We start from the raw sequence: 22,469 nt of genomic DNA, 5'->3' as shown, positions 1-22,469 counted from the left end.
GATTTCAGGGGGAGCCAAAAGTCTTATTATTATTTCAGGTATCATATTTGTGTCCCATATTTTGCTATCCCTCACAGACTTCAAGAATCTCTTACCTTTCTGGGACTAACCTGCATTGCCTAGTTTTAGCTGTCAATCTCAAAGAAGTGAGGCTTTTGACTTGGTTGCTCCAGGGTCATTTCTTTAGAGGGGCATATATGTGACATTCTCTGTGTGGTTTTAATTCTCATTTAAGCAACATGTTTCACTGTGTCTTATTGAAAAGTCATTGCAACTACATGTCTTTTTTAAATGCCAGGAGATTTCATCATCAGTTATGTGCTTAGGCCTGTATTTTGTCTGGTAATTATGCAGTGCCAAAGGGCAATGCCAAAGGACATAATTCTGATGATTTTCTATTAATAGTTCGTTGACATGAAGTCTATCAAATCCCTAAGAGGCAAAGTAACATGTATATATATGAGAGAGGGAAAGAAAGAGGACTTGAGTTTTCTTGGGCCACTACACAGCTCTGGAAACATATTAAGACACCTTCAAGGAAATGAACTGGACCACACTTGTTGTGATCATTCCCAGCTCAGACAGAATCCAGCTCCACCCCCCCACCCCCCCCCAAGATGGTGTCTGGGCACTGCTAGGCTCATTAAACTTTGAATTTTCAGAAGTTATGGAGTTGGAAGGAAGAGCTCCAGTGAACTAGAATTTTTAGTTCTATTACAGAAGTGATTAGGTGACATGGACGAGTGAAAAGCAAAGAACCTCTCTGAGCTTCTCACTATGTTCACCCCAGTCTCCCTTTGTATACAGGTTCCTTTGTCTACAGCCTTGTCTCCATCCATACCTTATCCCCTCTAGTTTCTTGCCCTTCCATTAAGAGGCCCTCATCATTTTGCTTGGGTGATACTCTTTGTCCACCTGACGTCTTTCCCTTCAGCTTTAAAGGCTGTAAACACTGCTGGCTGGCACCGAGTATTTATTCCTTCCTGCTCATGCTGTACTTGGAACAACAGAACATCTTATCAGTACCAGGCACTATCTTGGTGAGCAGTCACTACTGACAAGGAAGAACAGCAACAATAGTAATGATGATGATGGTAATAATGCCGTGTGAATAACACCTTGTGACAACAGAATCAGTGGGAGCTGTACAGTTAATTTTGATCCTATCATACTACTTCTCAAGGCTCTGAAACTCTGCTGCCAAGATCAGTAAAGATTGGGCTCTACTGAGTATCTTATTTTAAAGGTACTTGTGAGGATGAGACCAAGTGGTGACTATATTAAGCCTAAAGGAGCTGATCAAGATTGTTAGCAGCTTTCTGCTATTTTGGATAGGTGAGGAAAGACTTTGCACGTCGGTTGCTGCAGCATCTGTCAGAATGCAGGAGGTTCCAATGCTGCAATGTTTTGAGCCTAATGGTGCAAGAGTCAAGCCAGAGCTCCTCAAGTGCTCCTGACTTTGCCTTCGTACTGCTGTTCTGTTTTCTAAGAAATAGCAATGCAGTCATTCCCTATACTGAAAGCACCCATGAAACAGAAAAATCACACCTCCAGTATCAGCAATCAGTGCACCCTGGATCAGCATTGCAAATAGCCTTATAAGTACTTTTAAAACTTACTAGCATTACGCCTCTCAGACTAGGGCTGCGAGAGGGGAAATGACCAAAATCCTAACTCCTGTCGGGGGAGTTATAAGAGCTTGCTCTTCAGTGTACCGTGCACAGCCATGCAATGGCATGCTGTCACACAATGCTGGACTTGTACCACTATGTTACACTTGAATTGCTTTGGCATTACATCATCATCTGCTATTTCCTGTCCTGACCTTGACCCTAAAACCTACTGGTAGTCCCAGCAATGGATTTGAAAGGAAGATAAAGGATATTTGCATTGGCCACGTCTGAAATAGCGGTAGAACAATGACGCAAGTTCCTAAAGGTTGCAAATTCCCCCGAGTTTGAGCCCAGTAGCTGCCCCGTGGGAGGCACATATCCCCAGTGATGGCTCTCTGGATTTGCTGGAGAGACAGCTACTCACCACCTGAGGCCTCTTCACAAAAACAGAGGGATGGAGAGTGAGACAGACTGTGGTCTCCTTCCCTCCTCTCTGCGCTGCCAATCCACCCCAAGCTCTAAAATGAAATCGGGCTGCAAAACAGCCTCATTACTTAGCACAAACAGCAGCTCTTGGCACCTTCAGCCTTGGCACACTGATCCCACCATCCCAGGCTAGAAAACTTAATGAGAAGAAGGGCTAAGCATGACCACCTCCCGTGTGCCCCACTTCCAACCCCAGCAGCAGGCAGTGCTGCTGGCAGGCAGCCCCCAGCCAGAGGCAGCCCTTATTTCACATAGCTGGAGTGAGATGGAAGAAATTCAGATGGCTGCTGAAGCTGACCAGCTCTCTCCTTGCTATTCCCATGGCAACACACAGCTACATTCTGCTGTCTGCCTAGGAATCGGTGCTGCCCAGTTTCCCGCTGGAAATGGGATGTGATAAAGGGACTTGATCTGCAGCTCGTGAATCTGCCTAAGATTATGAAACCTATATTCTTGAGCCCCGGTGGTACTCCATGATTCCAGCAATACAAGCTGTATGCTATCAGGGCTGTGTTTCTGTCCATATGAAAGCATGCATCAGGAATGGTGTGGTCAGCAGGAGCAGGGAAGTCATTCTGCCCCTGTACTCTGCACTGGTTAGACCTCACCTTGAGTACTGTATTCAGTTCTGAGCCCCCCAGTTTAGGAGGGACATTGAGATGCTTGAGCGTGTCCAGAGAAGGGCGACGAGGCTGGTGAGAGGCCTTGAGCACAGCCCTACGAGGAGAGGCTGAGGGAGCTGGGATTGTTTAGCCTGGAGAAGAGGAGGCTCAGGGGTGACCTTATTGCTGTCTACAACTACCTGAGGGGTGGTTGTGGCCAGGGGGAGGTTGCTCTCTTCTCTCAGGTGGCCAGCACCAGAACGAGAGGACACAGCCTCAAGCTATGTCAGGGGAAATTTAGGCTGGAGGTGAGGAGAAAGTTCTTCACTGAGAGAGTCATTGGACACTGGAATGGGCTGCCCGGGGAGGTGGTGGAGTCGCCATCCCTGGAGCTGTTCAAGGCAAGATTGGACGTGGCACTTGGTGCCATGGTCTAGCCTTGAGAATTGTGGTAAAGGGTTGGACTTGATGATCTGTGAGGTCTTTTCCAGCCTTGTTGATACTGTGATACTGTGATTTTAGGAGAGATGTCTATCATAGTTACAAATAGCAGTAGCATTCATGGTCTGTATTCACCTATGTGTGCTGCTGTAATAGTCCTGGTACACTGAGGGCAATGCAATCCCATTGTGTAAATACAGATAAAGTGATACAAACTTTATACTCAGCTATGCTCATGTAGGAAGAGAATATACTGTATTATAGTTGCAGTGTCTGCACTCTGATTGCATCAAGATAATTATTTCAAGAGAAAAATGACACCCCCTCATCCTCTAAATAGCTACACTGAGACTAACTCTTGAGCGCAAGAAAGGCTTTGGAGGAAGCCTTTATCCCTAAGCATGTCTACAAAGTAAACTTGGGTTATACAGTGAACCTACTATTGTTTTTTTTAAGTATCCTTAGGGAAATCAAACACTGGCTCCCCTCTAGCGGCGCAGAAATTTCAGGACCCACTAACAAACCGGACCATGCATTTCTCTCTCAACTACATGCAGGTGCACAGGCAGGCCTTGCTGCTACCTGCCCTCTGCGGGGCAGGTATGCAAAGCCTGGACGGCAAGCAAAGCTATCTGTGGCTTTCTGTCTCTGCACAGAGAAGTGGCACCAGCAGCTGGTGTAAGCTGGCCCAGAGATCATGAGGATGTACCATGCAGCATTCACCTCCAAGTACTTGCCTATGTTTCCAGGAAAAAGGTGCCCTGCAACGGCTTGGAGTAAGCTGTCAAAGAGCATTTTGAAATCCTATCTTCACTGAGTCTATCCACTTCTGACGCATTTTAAGGAAGGTGCTTGTTGATTTATGTAAGCCAAGAATGATAAGTACTTTGCCCTGGTATTTCCATCTGTCTCACAGTTCAACTTGCACAGAATCAGAGAATGGTTTAGTTTGGAAGGGACCTCAAAGATCACCTAGTTCCAACCCCTCACCATATTGCAGGCAGTCTTTAAAACAAACAAACCCAGTCATGATACAAATTGGCCCTGCAATTAGATCACCATTCCAGTGCTTAAGAGTAGTATTCAAAACTGTCAGATTCTTAAAGAATATTGCTTTTTGTGTTGGTAGGTAGGACTTACACAACTCTTCTAATTTAAGAGCTTGCAAAGAATCAGCCAGGGAAGAAAAATCCACCCATGAGAAGATTCTTAATATCTTATGTATATTCTTTTCATACTACCTTCTCTGTTTGCAGGCAAAAAGACTGGAGACCAACAGATAAAAAGGTAACCTGGTTATATCCTTCCTCTGGTCAAGGAAAGTCCAGTGGGCTAGTTCTGCATTATGTCTGCTAAGAAGCAAAAAAATACCAACCTGGACAGAGTTTTGTGCTACTACAGTGTCACTGCTTCTGGTAGTTGTTTCTAGTAGTCAAGCCAGGGCTGGCTCAGCACACCAGCAATGCCAGGTGACTGGGGAGGGTCGCACTGCGCATGAGAGCTCTCTATCCTATACCGCAAAGGTCTTGAGAATCAAGACAACAGCTATGATTGCTTTACAACACCAGCAACTTGCATTCCAGAGTGCAACTACGGACCCCTTGAAGAAATTTGCATTATTTTGTTAAACAGAGCATTTAAAACTTCTCTTGCCTTCATAAAAACGGAAAGTCGCCTTTACACTCCTACTCTAGGGGACTGTTGTTTGCTCTTTCAAAAGGAAGTTTAAAATATTATTTGTCCTGCACAGCTGAGATCAATTGTTTTTTTTGACTCCACAGGTCCAGAAACCCTTTCCCTTCATCACAATTGCCAAAGATCCTCAAATGCAGTCTGCTTTCAAAGTACCTGAACGAGCTTTAATAAGCTTTACCTCATAAGAGTCTTTATTTGCCTTGTATTTTTCTATCTGGTATAGCTGGTTTTTGTGGCAAATGTCCTGCCCTTCAGACTTCTGTGAAGAGAGAAGCAGAGAAAAATAACACAAAATAATTAGAGAAAACTAATGTTCAGTTATTATTTACTGGACCATATCCACCTAGTGTTCAGTGCAGATGCATCACCTTACAGAGATAGTGAACTTGGTCCACTACATTTTATTGATGGCATCATCATTAAAACAAGTTTGCTAATAGAACTAAGAGCAAAACTTAAGAAGTTGTGGTCAGATTGGAAGGCTGTTGGGGATAACTGCTCTAAGAAGCAAACACAGTAAGAAGAAAACTCCATACAACCCACCCTCCTGCCTGTGCAGTCACATAGAAGCCTGCACCTCCCATCCTCGCCAGACCACAGGCAGCTGCACCGAGAGGCCAAGGGAAGAGAGCACGCAGCTTGTCTTTGTGTGCTGCACCCATACTAGCAGTTGAGCAAGCACCACACAAAATGTGGCCTGAGATCTTGGCTCCCCAAGATGTACAAAGGGTGACACGTGGCAGGAGAAAAACTGCTCTGCAAAACTCATCAGCAGTTTGACCCCCGGGCCATAGTCCGAAGCCAGGAAAGTTGGCAGGAAGGGACTTCATGTTAGTGTTATCTCTCATGTAAAACTTTCAGCTAAGTTTTCACTTCAAAACTAAATAAAATCTTAATAGCTGCTAAGATTCCCTGAATCAAACTACACTGTGTTACTCATATTTCAAGCAGCAGAATCATCTCCACATATGGACATAGTACACCACAAGTCACTGCTCTGCACAGCAACAGCTGGCTGTCTACAGGGTAACTGCTTACTGGAGGGGATCTCCTATGGAAAAAGGACTCCTGAGACATAAAACGTATCAGCAATTATTTCTGCAACCTGGGGAATTCTTAACTGAAACGTTATTAGTTTGCAAGGAATATTCTGTCTTCATGGTTACTGCTACAAATTAAGAAAGAAAAAAATCCCTCAGGTAAAGCCTTGAGATCAAGCAGTTTTTTCACCCTTCTCATCCACTTGTCCAAAGAACTGGCATCAAGCAGTACTTACCCTAAGGCTTGCCAAGTAGCGCTCCAGCTTCTTATTAAGTAGAAAGTAGATTGCAAGTGTGTGACTAGCCCTGTTGGAGAGCACAGTGTTGATGACATCACTGTTCTTGTAGCCAAGCTTTTCAGTCATATGGAGCAGTACGCTTTGGCTGAGGTCCTCAAGGTGAATCCTGTACAGAGGGAGAAGCAGAGCATACCATTTGCACTGTTCTCCAAGCAGCAGAGTCCTGCCAGTCACAGGAGACATGGCAGAGCACAAAGAACAGCATAAAGAAGAGACCTGTAAGGCTCACTAAGATGGGAGTGATTAGCTCTCTCCTTCCAGAAGGCAAGAAAAGAGCAGGCTATTCAGGACCCACGAGTGGGAAGCTGTGATAGCTAAATAAATAGCACTTGCCCCACCATGTCATACCCTGATGTGAAATGGAACCATGATGCTCAGAACACTGCCATTTGTTACCCTGCTTCTGACCAGTGAAGATTGTCAAGATCATCCTGCTGGTTTTGAAGGAAAAGATGCAAAATCCAAGTCAGGTACCTACACCTGGCTTTTTAAAATGTCCTCTCCCTTGTAATCAAACACCACTGCATCCAGTTTCAGCTCTTACTTGCTACACAACATCCACACACTAAGTAGCAAGGGCATTTCATGCTGGAGGAAGGGGACATACAGGGAGGGTTATTCCAGCAGCTCTCAAAATAGTAAAACTGCTGCTACACTCATGTCAGTTAGGAGCAGAAGCACAAGACAAGTTTGGGTATGGGTTTTTCTATGAAGTCTGTAACAGACTCATTCAAAGCTGGTGGAGTCACTGTCCCTGGAGTTGTTCAAGAAAAGACTGGATGAGGCACTTAGTGCCATGGTCTAGCCTTGTGCAAATGGCAGAGTGTCTCCTTATGCTAAGTTGAAGCCAGGTTTTTCAAAGAACTCTGCTCCTATTTAAAGCTCTATATGTGCTGGCCAGCTTCCTAGATGTACCCATCAGCACCCATCCATCTCCAAAGAAATGCTGGGTTTCATTTGGTTTCTAAATGGTAATCCTTGCTCCTTGTCTTTAGCTGTTAAAGAGAACAGGAAATGCTTCTATAAATGTATTAGCAACAAAAGGAGGACTAAGGAGAATCTCTGCCTTTTGCTGGATTAAGGGGGAACATAGTAGTCAAGGATGAGGAAAAGGATGAGATACTCAATACCTTCTTTGACTCAGTGTTCAATATTAAGACCACTTGCTCACTGGATACACAACCCTCTTAGATGAGCAAAGTCTAGAAGGGTAGCTTACACCAAACCCTGAATAAAGCCTGACAACTGCAAGCTAGAAACTAAAAAATAGAGGCATGAAAATGTATCTACAAATGCAAAAGAATGATGAAAGCACATTCAAGCCCTATAGCTGTCTTTTTCCACTTTTCTGCAGATAAAACACAGAGAGAAAGAATTAAATTACCCACATAGCTCTCAGTTATACTTACATTCCCTCAACAGATGTCCCATTTTGTAGATTCATTAGGCTCATTATGATAGTGATTTCACTAGCTTAACGACTCATTCAGTTTGCGCTTGTTTTCCCTTCCTTTACCACACAAATCTCCTATGTGCCACACTTCAGTACAGTCCAGTGCACCACAGAAACTCAGATTCCCTTTTGCTGGGCAGCATGCTACACAAACTAGAATCATAGTATCATAGAATCAGTCAGGGTTGGAAGGGACCACAAGGATCATCTAGTTCCAACCCCCCTGCCATGGGCAGGGACACCCTACCCTAGATCAGCCTGGCCAGAGCCTCATCCAGCCTGGCCTTAAAACACCTCCAGGGATGGAGCCTCAACCACCTCCCTGGGCAACCCATTCCAGGCTCTCACCATTCTCATGGGGAAGAAGTTCCTCCTCACATTCAGCCTGAACCTACCCATCTCCAGCTTTGCTCCATTCCCCCTAGTCTTGTCATTCCCTAATATCCTGAAAAGTCCTTCCCCAGCTTTTTTATAGGCTCCCTTCAGATACCGAAAGGCCACAATGAGGTCACCTCGGAGCCTCCTCTTCTCCAGACTGAGCAGCCCCAACTTTTTCAGTCTATCCTGACAGGAGAGGTGCTCCAGCCCTCTGATCATCCTTGTAGCCCTTCTCTGAACATGTTCCAGCATGTCCACATCCTTCTTGTAATGGGGGCTCCAGAACTGGAAGCAGTACTCCAGGTGGGGTCTCAGCAGAGCGGAGTAGAGGGGGAGAATCACCTCCCTCGCTCTGCTGACCACACTTCTCCTGATGCAGTCCAAGATCTGGCTGGCCCTCCGGGCTTCAAGGGCACACTGCTGGCTCATGCTGAGCCTCTCATCCACCAGCACCACCAAGTCCCTCTCCTCAGGGCTGCTTTCCAGCCACTCACTGCCCCGCCTGTATTTGTGCTTCGGATTGCCTCGACCCAGATGCAGGACACTGCACTTGGTCTTGCTGAACCTCATGAGCTTGGCTTGTGCCCACCTCTCCAGCCTATCCATGTCCCTCTGGATGGCATCCCTTCCCTCCAGCGTGGCTACTGCACCACACAGCTTGGTGTCATCAGCAAACCTGAAACACCAGAGCTGTTCACAATTTAACATATATAATGTATATGCACTCTGCCAGCCTTTCTTCACTCTTTCACACAGTACCTGTTTGGGTATGTGACATTAGGAGGTGCTCTTCCAGGGTAATTCTCATTAAGCCATCGATTTGCAAGTGCCTGCTGGATGTTTGGTCTCTTTGCAGGATCTGGCTCTAGCAGAGATCGTAGGAAGTTCACAGCCGCTGTGAAGAAGTCAAGAAAAAAAGAAATGAAAAAGCCATGTCATTAACTTTATGACTTAATACAGAAGTTAACTACAGGTGTGCAGGCTGACCAAGAGTACACTGAAAACTTACTGTACTTATGGTATGCGCTAATGTCCTCGAGAAAGAGGAAAAACTGATAAGGGATTAGTATGTGAAATAAACAATGACTTACAGTCACAGTGATTTATAGAGTCATAAAGGAGTGGAGGAAAACCACCTTTTGTTTCAGCTCCTGTTTGAAGTTTCCAAGCAAGTTAGCCAAAACTTAATTTTCGTATGAGGACAAGAGGCTGGAGTCAGGTCAGAGGCAAATTACTCAATTTTGTTCAAAGCAGAAGGAGATGGACTGGGAGTGAATGGAGGGCAGGGATGCAGAGCTGGGAGGGAAGACATGGAGAGTTTGGCTTCCGTTGACATTACAAGGACAAATTTTCTCCTGGATTCCATCCAACCTACAATCAGTTGCAGGAGGTTTTAGCCAAATTAAAGGAGTACAGTAAAAATAGTGAGCTTCATTCTGTTCTCAGGTGCTGAACCTGCAGTTTTCAGTGACACTCAACCATCCCTTGGGAGTTTCTTACAAAAACCCTCAAAAGTTCTTTTCTGATATTTTTAATTCATGTACTTCTTACATGGTTAGAAGTAACGAAATCAAGTGATCTGCCTGAAGACTCCCCAGATGTGCCTGAGCTGAAAATAAATCCTGGTTTAATTAGATGTGGACTTTATTCCTCAAATTATCAAGACTAGATTCAGTTTATCGGCTACAAGATGTGGTGCATGGTCATCACTCTGAGCCCACTTGTGCCATCCCTCCATCCACAGCATAGGACAGGATATCACATCAGGATGACAAACCAGAGCAAGGCAGTGGATGATGAAAGGAGGATTTCTCCTCAAACAAATCAGGGTTAGACCCAATGTAGGTGCAACTCCTAACAGCTTGGCTAATCTCGGCTTTCAACACCCTGCAAACATTAAGCATCAGCTGGAGAGGGCCCTGAGAGGCTATCCATTTCAACACAGACTTACCATCAGGAAGCTTGTATGTGGAAGAGAAAGGATTGCAATTTACCAGTTCAGATAAGCATTGTTTTTTCCTAAGCCTTCTCTTCACAAACAGCTGTTTATGTGAGATACTTTACTTAAATGTTTTTGTTACTTTTCTGTAACAGCAATATTGTGAAAGCAGTAGGAAAAGGCTACATACAAGTTCCTAAACCTGGTGGAAGCTGATGCTATGGTTACCTCCCATGTGTGCCTCTCATTATAGCAAACAACAAACCCCTCTTCTGTTTCACCTCATCTTTACCCACAACTTCTCCCATCTCTGTGCAAGAAACCACACACATCCCATAAGTACAGAGCAAAATAAATAACCCCTCCCCAGACTGACACTCTCCTGGTTCCATCACCACTACTCTTGGTCCCCAGATCAGCTAATGTCTCCTTAAAAATCTTACAAGTTTTTCCCTCCTTGCCAAAAGGCAGATTAGTTAAATGAAGCTTATGAAGCACCACACATTCAGGCCAGCTAATCCTCCAGGAGAAATCTCCTAGACAGAAGATCCTCCCTGGGAGGGCTCCACAGCTAGCCAGACCTGGGTGACAGAGGAGATGAGTAACAGCAGCTTGGCTGAAGCCTTTTCCAGTTAGCCATGTGGCTGTGGGACAGCAAAATTAATCTTCCAGAGAACAAATACAGAATCATAGAATCAGTCAGGGTTGGAAGGGACCACGAGGATCATGTAGTTCCAACCCCCCTGCCATGGGCAGGGACACATCACACTAGATCCAGCTGGCCAGAGCCTCATCCAGCCTGGCCTTAAACACCTCTAGGGACGAGGCCTCAACCACCTCCCTGGGCAACCCATTCCAGGCTCTCACCACTCTCATGGGGAAGAACTTCCTAACATCCAGTCTGAATCTACTCATTTCTAGCTTTGTTCCATTCCCTCTAGTCCTGTCACTACCTGTCATCTTAAAAAGTACCTCCCCAGCTTTCCTGTCGGCCCCCTTAAGATATGAAAGGTCATAATAAGGTCACATCAGAGCCTTTGCCTCTCCAGACTGAACAGCCCCAACTCCCTCAGTCTGTCCTCATAGGAGAGGTGTTCCAGCCTTTTGATCATCCTTGTGGCCCTTCTCTGGACACCTTCCAACACATCCACCTCCCTCTTATAATAGGAGCTCCAGAACTGGATGCAGTACTCCAGGTAGGGTCTCACCAGAGCAGAGAGGAGGATCACTTCCCTCGACCTGCTGGCCACACTTCTGATGCAGCCCAGGATCTGGTTGGCTTTCTGGGTTGCAAGAGCACACTGCTGGCTCATATTGAGCTTCTCGTCCACCAGCACCCCCATGTCCCTTTCCTCAGGGCTACTCTCAAGCCAGTCACTACCCAGCCTAAATTGGCGCTTGGGATTGTCTCGACCCAGACCTTGCACTTGGTCTTGTTGAACTTCATAAGGTTGGCTTGTGCCCACCCCTCCAGCCTGTCCAGGTCCCTCTGGATGGACCACTTCCCTCCAGCATCTCTGCTGCAGCACACAGCTTGATGCCGTCAGCAAACTTGCTGAGAGTGCACTCAATGCCTCTGTCCATGTTGCCAACAAAGACATTAAATGTAATGCTGCCCAATCTATTTTTGGACCCACTTTTTTCTGCTGCATGAAGTAGGCTGGTGAACAGAGCATGCTGTGAACAACACCACCACCAGGGCCTAATTACATGAGATGTTTACACTTCAGGTGGGAATCAGAAGACCTCTCCTGTCTTGATGTGCCTTGCCATGAATGAAACCAAGCCAGTGACTTGTCCACACTGTGAGGGTGTGCTCAGCTGTAATTAGGTATACAGGTATCACTTATGAGACTGGCCAGAAAAAACACAATGAGGCCATTTCACAAGCCACAAGCCAACTGCACATAATAAAATCCTTCCTTCAAAATGCAGGTATGGGCAGATGATGGCTTTTCTACTTATCTTCATTTCTGTTCCAGAAGAAAGACCATCAGCTTGCAGAAGCAGTAAATCAATTAAAAAAAGGCATGTGTGCAAGGTGAATACCAACTTCCTGTGCAACTGAACTCTGCTCACCTAAAATCAATAATCAGACAGCTGTGTTGTTTAAGAAGCTTAATGAAAAACAGTTTCCTCAATGGGAAAATCAAACACTAACTCCACAATTTTCCTGTTGCTACACAGTTGCTCTGGGCTCTCAGCCACCCAACGTTTTAACTAACACAAAATATTCTCTTGCTCAGTGATAAGGATGGGGCTTACAATGGGGCTGTGTGTTCAATAGCTGTGAAATTAAATATTGAAAGACAACACACTGAACAAGCAGGACAGACTCCTGCAAACATTCTCAATGTGTGAATTTACAGCAAAAGAAAACCTGATTAATGAAAAAGATCCATAAACCTAATGTCACAGGTTCAAACGAACCTGAAGGGGTTAACCAGCCTTGAAACCTATGATACCAAAGTGAGGGGAAAGTAACACAAAAAAAAGTCTGGGTTGAGATAAAGAGTTGTGGTAAAAGTTTAGTGAATAAATGAGATGATGATATTTTTTTTTATTACAATTACCTCATCCTGTTTACAGAGAAAGCACAAAGCATCAGCAAGAGAGCTAAAAGCCCAAGTCAGAAGCTACTCCCTCATCCTTCCCTATCCAATTGTCACCTTAGCAGAAGAGAGACAACACCCAAACCCCCAGAACCCAAAAGCAGCAACTGGCACAAGAAGCATCTCATGTTGCCATCTCAACTTCAAGTCTCATAATACTTTGCTCCAACCAGCACTTTCATTTTGAAGCTGGCATGACAGAATCACACAATTATTGAGGGTAGAATAGACCTCTGAGATCATCAACTCCAGCCTATGACCTAACACCACATCAACTAGACCACGTCACTAAGTGCCACATCCAATCTTTCCTTAAACACCTCCAGGGACTGCAACTCCACCACCTCCCTGGGCAGTCCATTCCAGTGTCTAATTACTCTTTCCTAACATCCAACCCAAACCTCCCCTGGTGCAGCTTCAGGCCATGCCCTCTCATCTTGTCACAAGCTGGCTGGGAGAAGAGTCCAGCCCCACCTTCCCTACAATTTCCCTTCAGGTAACTGTAGAGTGTCGTAAGGTTCCTCCCCACACACCAAGTCGTCTTTTCTCCAGGCTAATCAACCCCAGCTCCCTTAGCTCCTCCTTGTAAGACTTTCCCTCCAGTCCTTTTGTAGCATGGTATTAATAACAACAGCAAATATTCAACTTAACCCATGACACTTAAGCAGTTAACAAACATAATAATTTGTAGACCAGAGGAGAGGAGTTTCTACCTACTGACCCGAAGCCTAACTGTGGCAAGAAAAAATGTCACCTTAAATCAGTTTGCCATGTCAGTGAATGTGCAAGGCTACTGGCTCAGGTGAATAATCAATACATATCTTTGCTCACAGTGAGCAAAGGTTAATATATTTAAAACTAGTCCATTAATTTGCCATCATCCCTGAAACTTCAAGTTGCTCTAGTTCTCACAGGATAAACAAAACACTGTTTTCACTGGAGACCACAGCGTCAGTAAGCTACAAATGCTAGGAAGGATTTGCAAGAAAATCTGATCTCCACTATAAAATGGTACGATGAATGAAACAGTAAAATGAAACCTGTCAGAAGTAAAGCCTCTCGTTACCCAAGGTCTGGTCCTTTTGTAGGTCATTCAGACTTTTAACATGAGTTGTCCCAGTGAAATCAGTGAAATTTCCCACTTACAGAAAACCACTATTAGGGAAACAATCCTTTGGCTTGGAGACACCACAGAGCCATCATAAAACTGCTCTCTACTGGTAAAAGCCTCACTCTAGGAGTTAGGTTTGTTATATTTTTCCTGCCAAACCTGGAAAATGTTTGCTACAACATGCGAGCCCCTGAATTCAAGAGTAACTTTGCAACTGACGCAGGATTTGGCATCTAGATCAGTACAGAAAGAAGCAGTCAGTTTAATCTTTCTTTTAATTTACTCAGCGGGGCTTTAGAGCATGTGCTAGAGCATTAAAATAGCCATTTCATGCAACTGAATCCTAATGGGAAGTCTCCAGAATGGAAATACCAAGCACACCAACCATGTCAATTAGACAGCAAGACTTGCAGCATCCCAGCTCACTCGTCAGCCTGCCCATTTACAACATGCCAGCAACACAAACTGCTGGCAGCAAAAGAGTACTTCAAACACGTGATGCTGAGTGAATCACAGAAGGTTGGAAGAGACCTCCAGAGAGCATCGAGTCCAACTGCCCTGCCAAGGCAGGATCCTCCCCTAGGGTAGTCTCCACAGAAATGCATCCAGGTGGGTTCTGAAAGCCTCCAGAGAAGGAGACTCCACAACCTCTCTGGGCAGCCTGCTCCAGTGCTCTGTCGTCCTCCCTGTAAAGAAGTTTCTCCTCACGTTGAGGTGAAACCTTCTATGTTCAAGTTTGTATCCAAACTGAAAAGAGATTGGCTTCATCCACCTGACACCCACCTCTCAGATATTTATAGACATTGATCAGATCCCCTCCCAGTCCTCTCAAGACTAAACAGCCTCAGGTGTCTCAGTTTCTCTTCACAGGGGAGATGCTCAAAGGAAAAACAAACCACATAATTCAACTGATTCAGGCCCAGTCTGTGTGAGAAAACCCTTAACTGCCTGTCTCTCCCCGATGCAGGTAAATGTGTGCTTGGAGAACTCATCCTGTGACACAACTTTGGAGGGCTTTTTCTTTACCCCCTGTAACCAATGTTTGCCACCCTTAGTGTGCTGTGTGAAAATGCACATTCTGCTACTTTCTGTGTTTTTGCCACGTCTGAACTTTACTGAACGTCCCTTGTAAACAGGCTGCCAGATAAGGAGAACAGAAGCTCTCCATGACCTCATTAATGTTTATAAATATGGAAGGGGTGAATGCCAAAAGGATGGAGCCAGGCTCTTCTTGGTGGTATCCAATGACAGCACAAGGGGCAATGGGTGGAAGTTGAGGTGTAGAAAGTTCCATGGAAACATGAGGAGGACTTTTTTCACTGTGAGGGTGACAGAACACTGGAACAGGCTGCCTAAGGGGGTTGTGGAGTCTCCCTCTCTGGAGATACTCAAAACCCGCCAGGATGTGTTCCTGTGTGATCTGGCATAGGAGATCCTGCTCTGGCAGGGGTTTGGACTGGATGAGCTTTCAAGGTCCCTTGCAGGCCTTAACTTTCTGTAATTCTGTGAACAACAAACTTAGCATTAAAAAATAAAACCCAACTACAAAAAGGAGTTTGTTCCAAATGTTGACAACGGTCTTGCTATAAGCTGAAAACTGACTCTGTTGCCTAGTGACATGGCTTTGAAGCAGGAATTAATATTTCCAATATTAACACATCAACAATTTTGCATTTAGTGAATACAGAAATGTTATCACAAGTCACCGTCCCAAGATAACCTTCTGTGTGCATGTCATTATTCCATAATTCATGTGAGGTCGCTCAAGGTAGCTTATCACTCAATGCTGGTCATGATAATGCCCAGGACTCTCTTATTCCAAGCTAATGTGCTCATTTGGACAAAAGGAAATAGCCTCAGGTTGCACAGGAGGAGGTTGAGATTGGATATTAGAAGAAACCTTTTCACTGAAGGGGTTATCAAAGACTGGAAAAGGCTCCCCAGGGAGGTGGTTAAGTCACCATCCTCAGAGGTGTTTAAAGATGTGGTTCTAAGTGACACGGTTTAGCACCAGGCTTGGTAGAGTTAGGTAATGGTTGACCTTGATGATCTTAAAGGCCTTTCTCAACCAAACAATCCATACCCTAGGCTAAAATTCTATGAACATGCAAAACTGACCAACTACCCTCTAAAAGCAATTTCACAGGGTTTGTTCTTCTCTCATATTCAGCACAACTTGGCCCTTCTCCAGCTTACATAGAAAAGTCAAAGCAAAAGGAGCTATGTTGCAGTAACTCCTGCAGATCTTTTAGAGACTACGATTAAAAAGAGAGTCTTTCTGACAATTAGCATGCCATGTCGGCAGCATGACTCACAATCCAGAATTCAATGCAAGGGCTCTGACTGACTGGATCTCAACAGGTCTCACCACGCCCCCTTGATTACCTGTAGAGAGTTGGGTGGGAAAAGGGTTCATTTCTTTGTCCACCATTTTCTGGTATAAAGCTCTCAAGCTGAATGGCTCCACAGTAAAAGGTAGTGTTCCAGTCAACATCGCATACATGTTCACCCCACTAAAATAAAACAGAGAGAAAGACACCAAAATATCAGGAAGGAGAAATTTAGGATTAGGGTTTTGTGACTGTACTTCATTTTTAATATCTGACAGCAATTTAAAAAGACCAAATAAAGCTCTCCTGTTGCACAGAATGATTCAAGCAAGAGTTCCCCGAGGCTTGCTCATGGAGGGACACACAATGTGCAGGACACAAGCTGAGAGCCACAGAACTGAACCCAGCTCTTAGGCAACTCCCTAGCTAAATGGCATGCCACAATTAAGTCTCTCCTCAGATTGCATAAAGATGTTGGGTTTGGAGGTCTTGTCTTGGTGCTGCCCTAAGTATGGAATGACTGTCAGCCTCAAAAGGGACATTGCAGGTCTTGGTTTAGCACCTAAAAATGACCTCCATGGCCTCTGGTGCAGACCTAATATCAGGTGTGAACAATTACATCTTTCAGGGCATAAAACTTACTGCTCGTTTATGCCCAGCACAAGCCAGTAATAAAAAACCAGGTTGGACACTCTTGTTCTTCTTCCTCTTAAAAGAAGTTCAAATTCAGAGGGAACTCCTCCCTTTTGGGAACTTGTTTCTCAGTCTGCTGAATAAATGTATGTGAGCAGAAAGAAACTAAACTAGTGTGCTATCACCAGCTGTGATGACAGACACCACTGGTTCAGCTGTAAGGAAGGGTAGGAGTTAACCATGTTTTAATTTTTATTAAAAAGTAAGAGCAGGGCATTATTACTGAAGAATTTTAAACAGCTCACAAGAATGACTGTGCTCCGTTTGCCTGCATTTCTCAACCATGATGTGAACATACAGCCCACTGCTGGAGAGAGAAATTCAGTAGCCATACAATCACTTACCTGTGCATCTCCTTGGAGGACAGACTGAAAAGTAGTTTTCAGCAGGAGGAGTTCTCAAGAGCCTTGAGGAGTAACAGTGTATGCACCAGATCAAACTGAGATGAATTTGACCGAGGCCCTAATCTCATGTATAAGCTAAGTCCATCCTTCTTAGCACCAGTAGTAGTTACATTGTACTTTACATTTTCCAAGCATTCCAAATATTTCAACTCAGAAATTGTCATAATTCTGTTATTTTATTGAAATTTATTCAAATGGTTTTATGACAACTTGGTGAGGGAAAAATCTATTGATACTAAAGCAAAAGCTAAAACTCAACTGACTCCCAAATAATTTCTCTCCAGGATTGACAAGCACAGCCAACAGCATGTCCACAGCCAACAAGAGGATAGAGGGAGTTGTACAGTCTAAAACAGTACTGTAGAGACAAATTTACTGACTCCAAAGCGTCCTTCTGGCTTCCTCTAGCACTGGGGACTTCTTTCTGTTCTTTTGTCTGAACGCTAGGAAGGTCCCAAAGGCTCACAAGTATGTTGGACATTTTTGTTTCCTCTTTAACAATCACGTTTTCAAAGGAGTGCTCTGACCCTATGTCATATTTCTTGTCAGATAATGCACAAATGCTGGAGGATCCTTTGTGCAAACCAAAAAATGCTGTTTGTCCTCTTGTGCCACAGCCTTGTCTCCTACTAAGTCTGAATATCCCAAAAAATAGTTTTGCTTTACTGAAATCTCTCCATGCTGTGTGTTCCAGCAATCTATATACCAGTACATAAAAATCTATTTTGAAACAAGAGATCTGCACCACTTAGTTCACAGAGTCATACTAATTAAACAGATTTTCTTGCTCCGAGTAGCCAAATATATGCCTAACATTTCCCATATGAGCAATGGGTAGCGGTGACAGTAAGAACAATTATAAACTAGAGAAGTAACTCACATGGACCAAACGTCTATTTTAGGGCCGTATTTTTTCCTTGCCAGAAGTTCAGGGGCCGCATATGCTGGGCTCCCACACTGGGTGCTGAATGGATCAGAATAACCCAAGATGCCTGCGCAGTTGCTCAATCCAAAGTCTGTGAAAGGCATAGAGACAGTTATGAAAGAGGCAGATACAGTGAAACCACATGAGAACACAAGGAAAAAAACCTCCACATTTTCTCCCGAAAGCTAAGCAATGAACCGCCTAAAGAAATTATCCACATGCAAACTTTTTTGTCCTTTCCTCGGAGCTATTAAATAACCAGATTCTCACAAACAATAAAAAACTCACAGAATCTGCCCAATTATCAATTTTATACATGTAGCAACTACATTTCACTGGGGACTGGATGACAACAACCAGAGCTGAGCTTGTGCCATACACCATGGGATATGCATGGGGCAGAAAGCCACTCTGGCCGTCATGGATTCCGTACCGCTGCAGTGTGTTATGTAGAGGTCAGGTTTAAGTGGGACTTCTTCAATCTCTCCTTCTAAACTGCATAAATGAGCCATCAGCTGCAAGGCAGAAGGGGCTGCTGCCTGGGACCACTGTTGCGATGCACAAATGCAGAGAGTTGCCGAGTCAGCATTTCAGCTTGGAAATAACACAGGGAGATCTTGGAGCAAGACAAGGAATGTGTTGATTTGGCTTCTCTCTCCCAAACTTCTGCCTTGAATTACTGTACTTCTAGCCCCTGAATGTATCTAATGCTCTTTTGCTGGCAGGAATAACATGGGACTGGCAAAGGCTGGCACCATGAGCCGACCAGAGACAAGAAGCAGCCTCTCCTTGCCAAAGGAGCCTGCAGTTTCACAAGTGCTCTCAGTCATCACAAGCCCAGGCTGGCGCTGACAAGAGCATTCCTGCAGTCTCCCCTTGTCTGCTCAGTGCTGCTATATCTGCAAGCTGAGCTGAGTTTAAGAAATGGTCAAAAAATGAAACCTCTAAGCAAAGAAAGAAAGCAGAATGGCCTCAGTAGCTGGGGGTAACATGCAAGCCCACACTGCCCAGCAACAGCTCACGCTTGGCTTCAGAGACAGCAATTACCAAATCACAGCCTGAGAGACGATATGAGAATGTGAGGAGAATTTCCAGAGTGTCTTGGAAGCGAAATCAAATAATTTGATGTGATAAGGGAAAGAAGATGAGATTGCAAGGAGGTGAATGACATGGGCAAAGCTGACAGGCTGGGAGAACAGCCTTTGCTGCAGGGCAGTATCTCAAGAAGCAGAGGATCTAGAGAGGTCACGATCAAAGAAAGAGGTTCACGTTTATTAATAACTTGTCACTGATGACAGCTGCAACCACAAAATCACTGCTATTAAGAACGCTGGCATGGGTGTTTGTTCCTTCATGTTTCTTTGATCAGACTTCTTAAAAATTCCCAGAATGCATCTGTGTTCAAAACGAAAGCTGGCAGCCAGGAGAAGCAGACTGCTGGATCCTCTTCCTCTAGGCTTGGGTCTTGCATCCACATCTCATAAACCAGCAGCTCTCTGGGTGTGCTACCCACCTGTCTGTCTTATAGGCCAAATGCAGCAGGCAACTGCTGAGCCCATGCAATAGTACACAGTCATTAATGTGGGTCTCTTGCCCTTATCTGCCTGCTTATTTGCATAAAAGTAGAAGTAAAGACCTGTCCTTTAGCTTTTACTCTACATTAAATCTGCCAGAAATCAGACAGGAGTTCCTCAAGGATCAGAAGCACCCTGATAGAGCAGTGACGTTAAACCTTGTTTCCTTACACAAACAGACAAAACCCCAACATTTAAAACCACCCTGAAACAATTGTAAAGATGCCTGTGTGAATTGGAGTGGCCAGATGACTGCACAAGGCTTGCCACTCGACTGGCTGCACCTCTGAGAGCAAGACAACCACATGCCAGGCAAGAATTGCCATATTTAACAGGGGATCAAAAGCGTTTGCTGGAGAACACTGTCAAAAGCAAAGAGACAATCAAAGACAATTTCCTTGTCTCTGATGGAAAACCATTGTCTCTGGACACTGCTTAATCATCTCAGCTAGATACGTATTATTCTTGGTGCTTATACAAATACTTCTGAGGTTTTATTTACCTAAGTAATGTATTTACTAGTTATGGCAGAAGATGAATTATGTCAACTGTAAAATACTTAAAACTCTGAGAGTGGAGGGATGCTATTAAATTCCCACACATTATTACACATGATCTCTACCAGTTTGTGTCCCACCACCTCAAAATCATCTCACTGTAATATAACATTTTACAACTCAAACAGAATACAGCCTTTATATGAGACTGTGTAGATCAGCATCCCTTTATTATTATCAATGGAGGTAAACACCTTAGGTACATTGTTCAGCTCACTTGTTAATCAAGGCTGGTATACTCCTTTTTCTAGGGCCCATTGAAATGAAGAACTGGCAAACACAGTGAGGGCAGGGATTGCACCACAGAAGAAACAGGAATATTGTTATTAACACTGTGGCAGCACAGTGTGATCGCAGTGTGATTTTTATTAAGGATGCACTGCTGATCTTAGGAGTATTATTACCAGCACCGATAAGTTCACTGCCATTCCTGACTCTGTCTTGGGCTTCCTTTCAGCAAGCTGAGCTAATTATAGCATTCAGATCAAAGGCCACATGGTTTTCCAAAGTAAATATTATGACACGGAAACTCCACCACCTCCAGTGTTTGTACTATCAAAGTATCGCATTACACTGCCAGTCTTTAACGCCTTCAGGAAATCAACGTGAAGCTATGGGTATATGGATATGTCAGAAGCTGTGACAGTTGGAGTTATTTAAATACCAGAAGCCTTAGCATCCAAGCTGGTGGACAAGTTCAACCAGCAGAGCTCCACAGAGCTCAGCAAAGCTACGTACTGGCAGGGTCCCTTTGGTGCTGTAGGTCCTTGAGCAGGACATCAAGGACTTCAAACGGCCTCTGAGTGGCTTTTCATGGCATCTTGATCAGATATCTACCACCATGGACTGGTGGATGAGAAGAAGTGAATTATTTGCCATGTATTCAAACTTGATGTTCTCAGATTTGAGACTTAACAGACAGCTAAGATTAAGTCTACTTAACACAGCAAAGGATTTCTTTTCTAATAACACTGTAAGAATATATAACAAACCTCTTTGTCATGTAACTAAAAGAAGTAATAAAAAGCAAGGTGCCACAAAGCAGCTAGGTGAAGAGGACTCAAGGGATTTAGTTCTCACTGAAATGCATGAATGAGCAGGGACTTTCAAAGTAGCTTCCTGGTATATTTTTAATCTTCACTTCACCTTTTCTTTTTCCTTTGTGGTGAGTTTTCTTCATTTCACAGTTATTACAAGAGCAACACTTTTATCAGTTACTACTGCATTTGTTGCTGCACAAGACATGATGACCAAGATCCCAGCTCAAAGCAGTTAATGTGAGCTGGTTTTGTATCTTAAAGTCTCCTCAAACAAGCATGCAGAGCAGTACATAATGCCTCAAAACACATTATTCACTCCTGAAGAACCTTCCTGGATGTAATTTCTGATGACTTCTTGGGCTGAACTATACAACAACACAACAGATCCCACACATTTCTATAAAGGCACATGAGATAAAACACTGTACTATGCACTGAATGAGTGAGGGAGCAGGCATAGAGGAGGAAGAGTAGTAAGTTATTTGGTATATTAATTATCTGGTTTATTTTGTCAGCCACAGGCAGGTGATAGAAAATTTTCCTGGTCCTGGAAAAATCTGGTGGCAATAAAAAGCTGTGCGGCAGCTCAAGCACTACTGCTGCTACCACCTGGAAAAGAGGTGTTGGTGAGGAGAGGCTGCCCAGGGACACAAAGCTGGTTTCTGCAACTTCCACTTCAGCTTTCCCCATAAGCACAAAAGACAGAGGCATTGCTTTATTAAGGTCAAGAATCAGAGATCTCCAGCATATCTATCAAGATATGGCATGACCTTAACTGTGGTATTAAATATGGTTTTACTTACAGCAAAATGATTGCTAATAAAACACCCTTCACTTCTCTGTACCATACCCAGATGGACAGTGGGACTTAATTGCTTTGTTTTAAAATACATACCATGTACAGTCTGCTTTGCTTAAAATATCAGGCTGCAGACCTGAGGACAATTTATTTCAATGCTAGCAAGGCTACAAATACTGAACTGCCTCTTTTCTCTATTCTTCCCACACACCCCCACTATAAGGAGACCTTTCTATGTAACCAAAACAAATGAAACTGCAGAGCAGTTCTAAAGTACTTTTGGGATGTGAGTATTAATTGTACTTGTATCATCTGATTAGGTCTGGGGTCAGATGTCAAGTTCACAGACTGTTGTGTAATCGAACACCCCAAATCAGGGAAGTTATAGAAATTCTTCCAATCTATCACATGTTCATACAGCACTGTTGGAAACCATCTGGTCTTACTTATCTGCTAAATCAAGATAATGGGTGGTTGC

At 44.1% G+C, this 22,469-nt stretch overlaps 1 protein-coding gene across 8 annotated transcripts in view; it reads right to left on the bottom strand.

Moving 5' to 3' along the window:
• The window catches only part of HUNK (hormonally up-regulated Neu-associated kinase), an 87,547-nt gene that overhangs the window by 5,141 nt on the left and 59,937 nt on the right, over positions 1 to 22,469 (bottom strand). For all 8 annotated transcript variants that reach the window (XM_064152404.1, XM_064152408.1, XM_064152405.1 and 5 more), the window contains 5 exons: positions 17,977 to 18,112; positions 16,055 to 16,182; positions 8,767 to 8,902; positions 6,114 to 6,282; positions 5,016 to 5,096 (listed from right to left, as the gene is read on the bottom strand). In XM_064152404.1, the coding sequence (XP_064008474.1) occupies positions 5,016 to 5,096; positions 6,114 to 6,282; positions 8,767 to 8,902; positions 16,055 to 16,182; positions 17,977 to 18,112 (650 nt within the window). The remainder of the gene's footprint in view (positions 1 to 5,015; positions 5,097 to 6,113; positions 6,283 to 8,766; positions 8,903 to 16,054; positions 16,183 to 17,976; positions 18,113 to 22,469) is intronic.

Source organism: Pogoniulus pusillus, chromosome 12 (assembly GCF_015220805.1).
Source record: "Pogoniulus pusillus isolate bPogPus1 chromosome 12, bPogPus1.pri, whole genome shotgun sequence".
Lineage (NCBI taxonomy): Eukaryota > Metazoa > Chordata > Aves > Piciformes > Lybiidae > Pogoniulus > Pogoniulus pusillus.
Note: the sequence above shows the minus strand (reverse complement) of the source record. Positions and strands in the feature narration are given on the sequence as shown.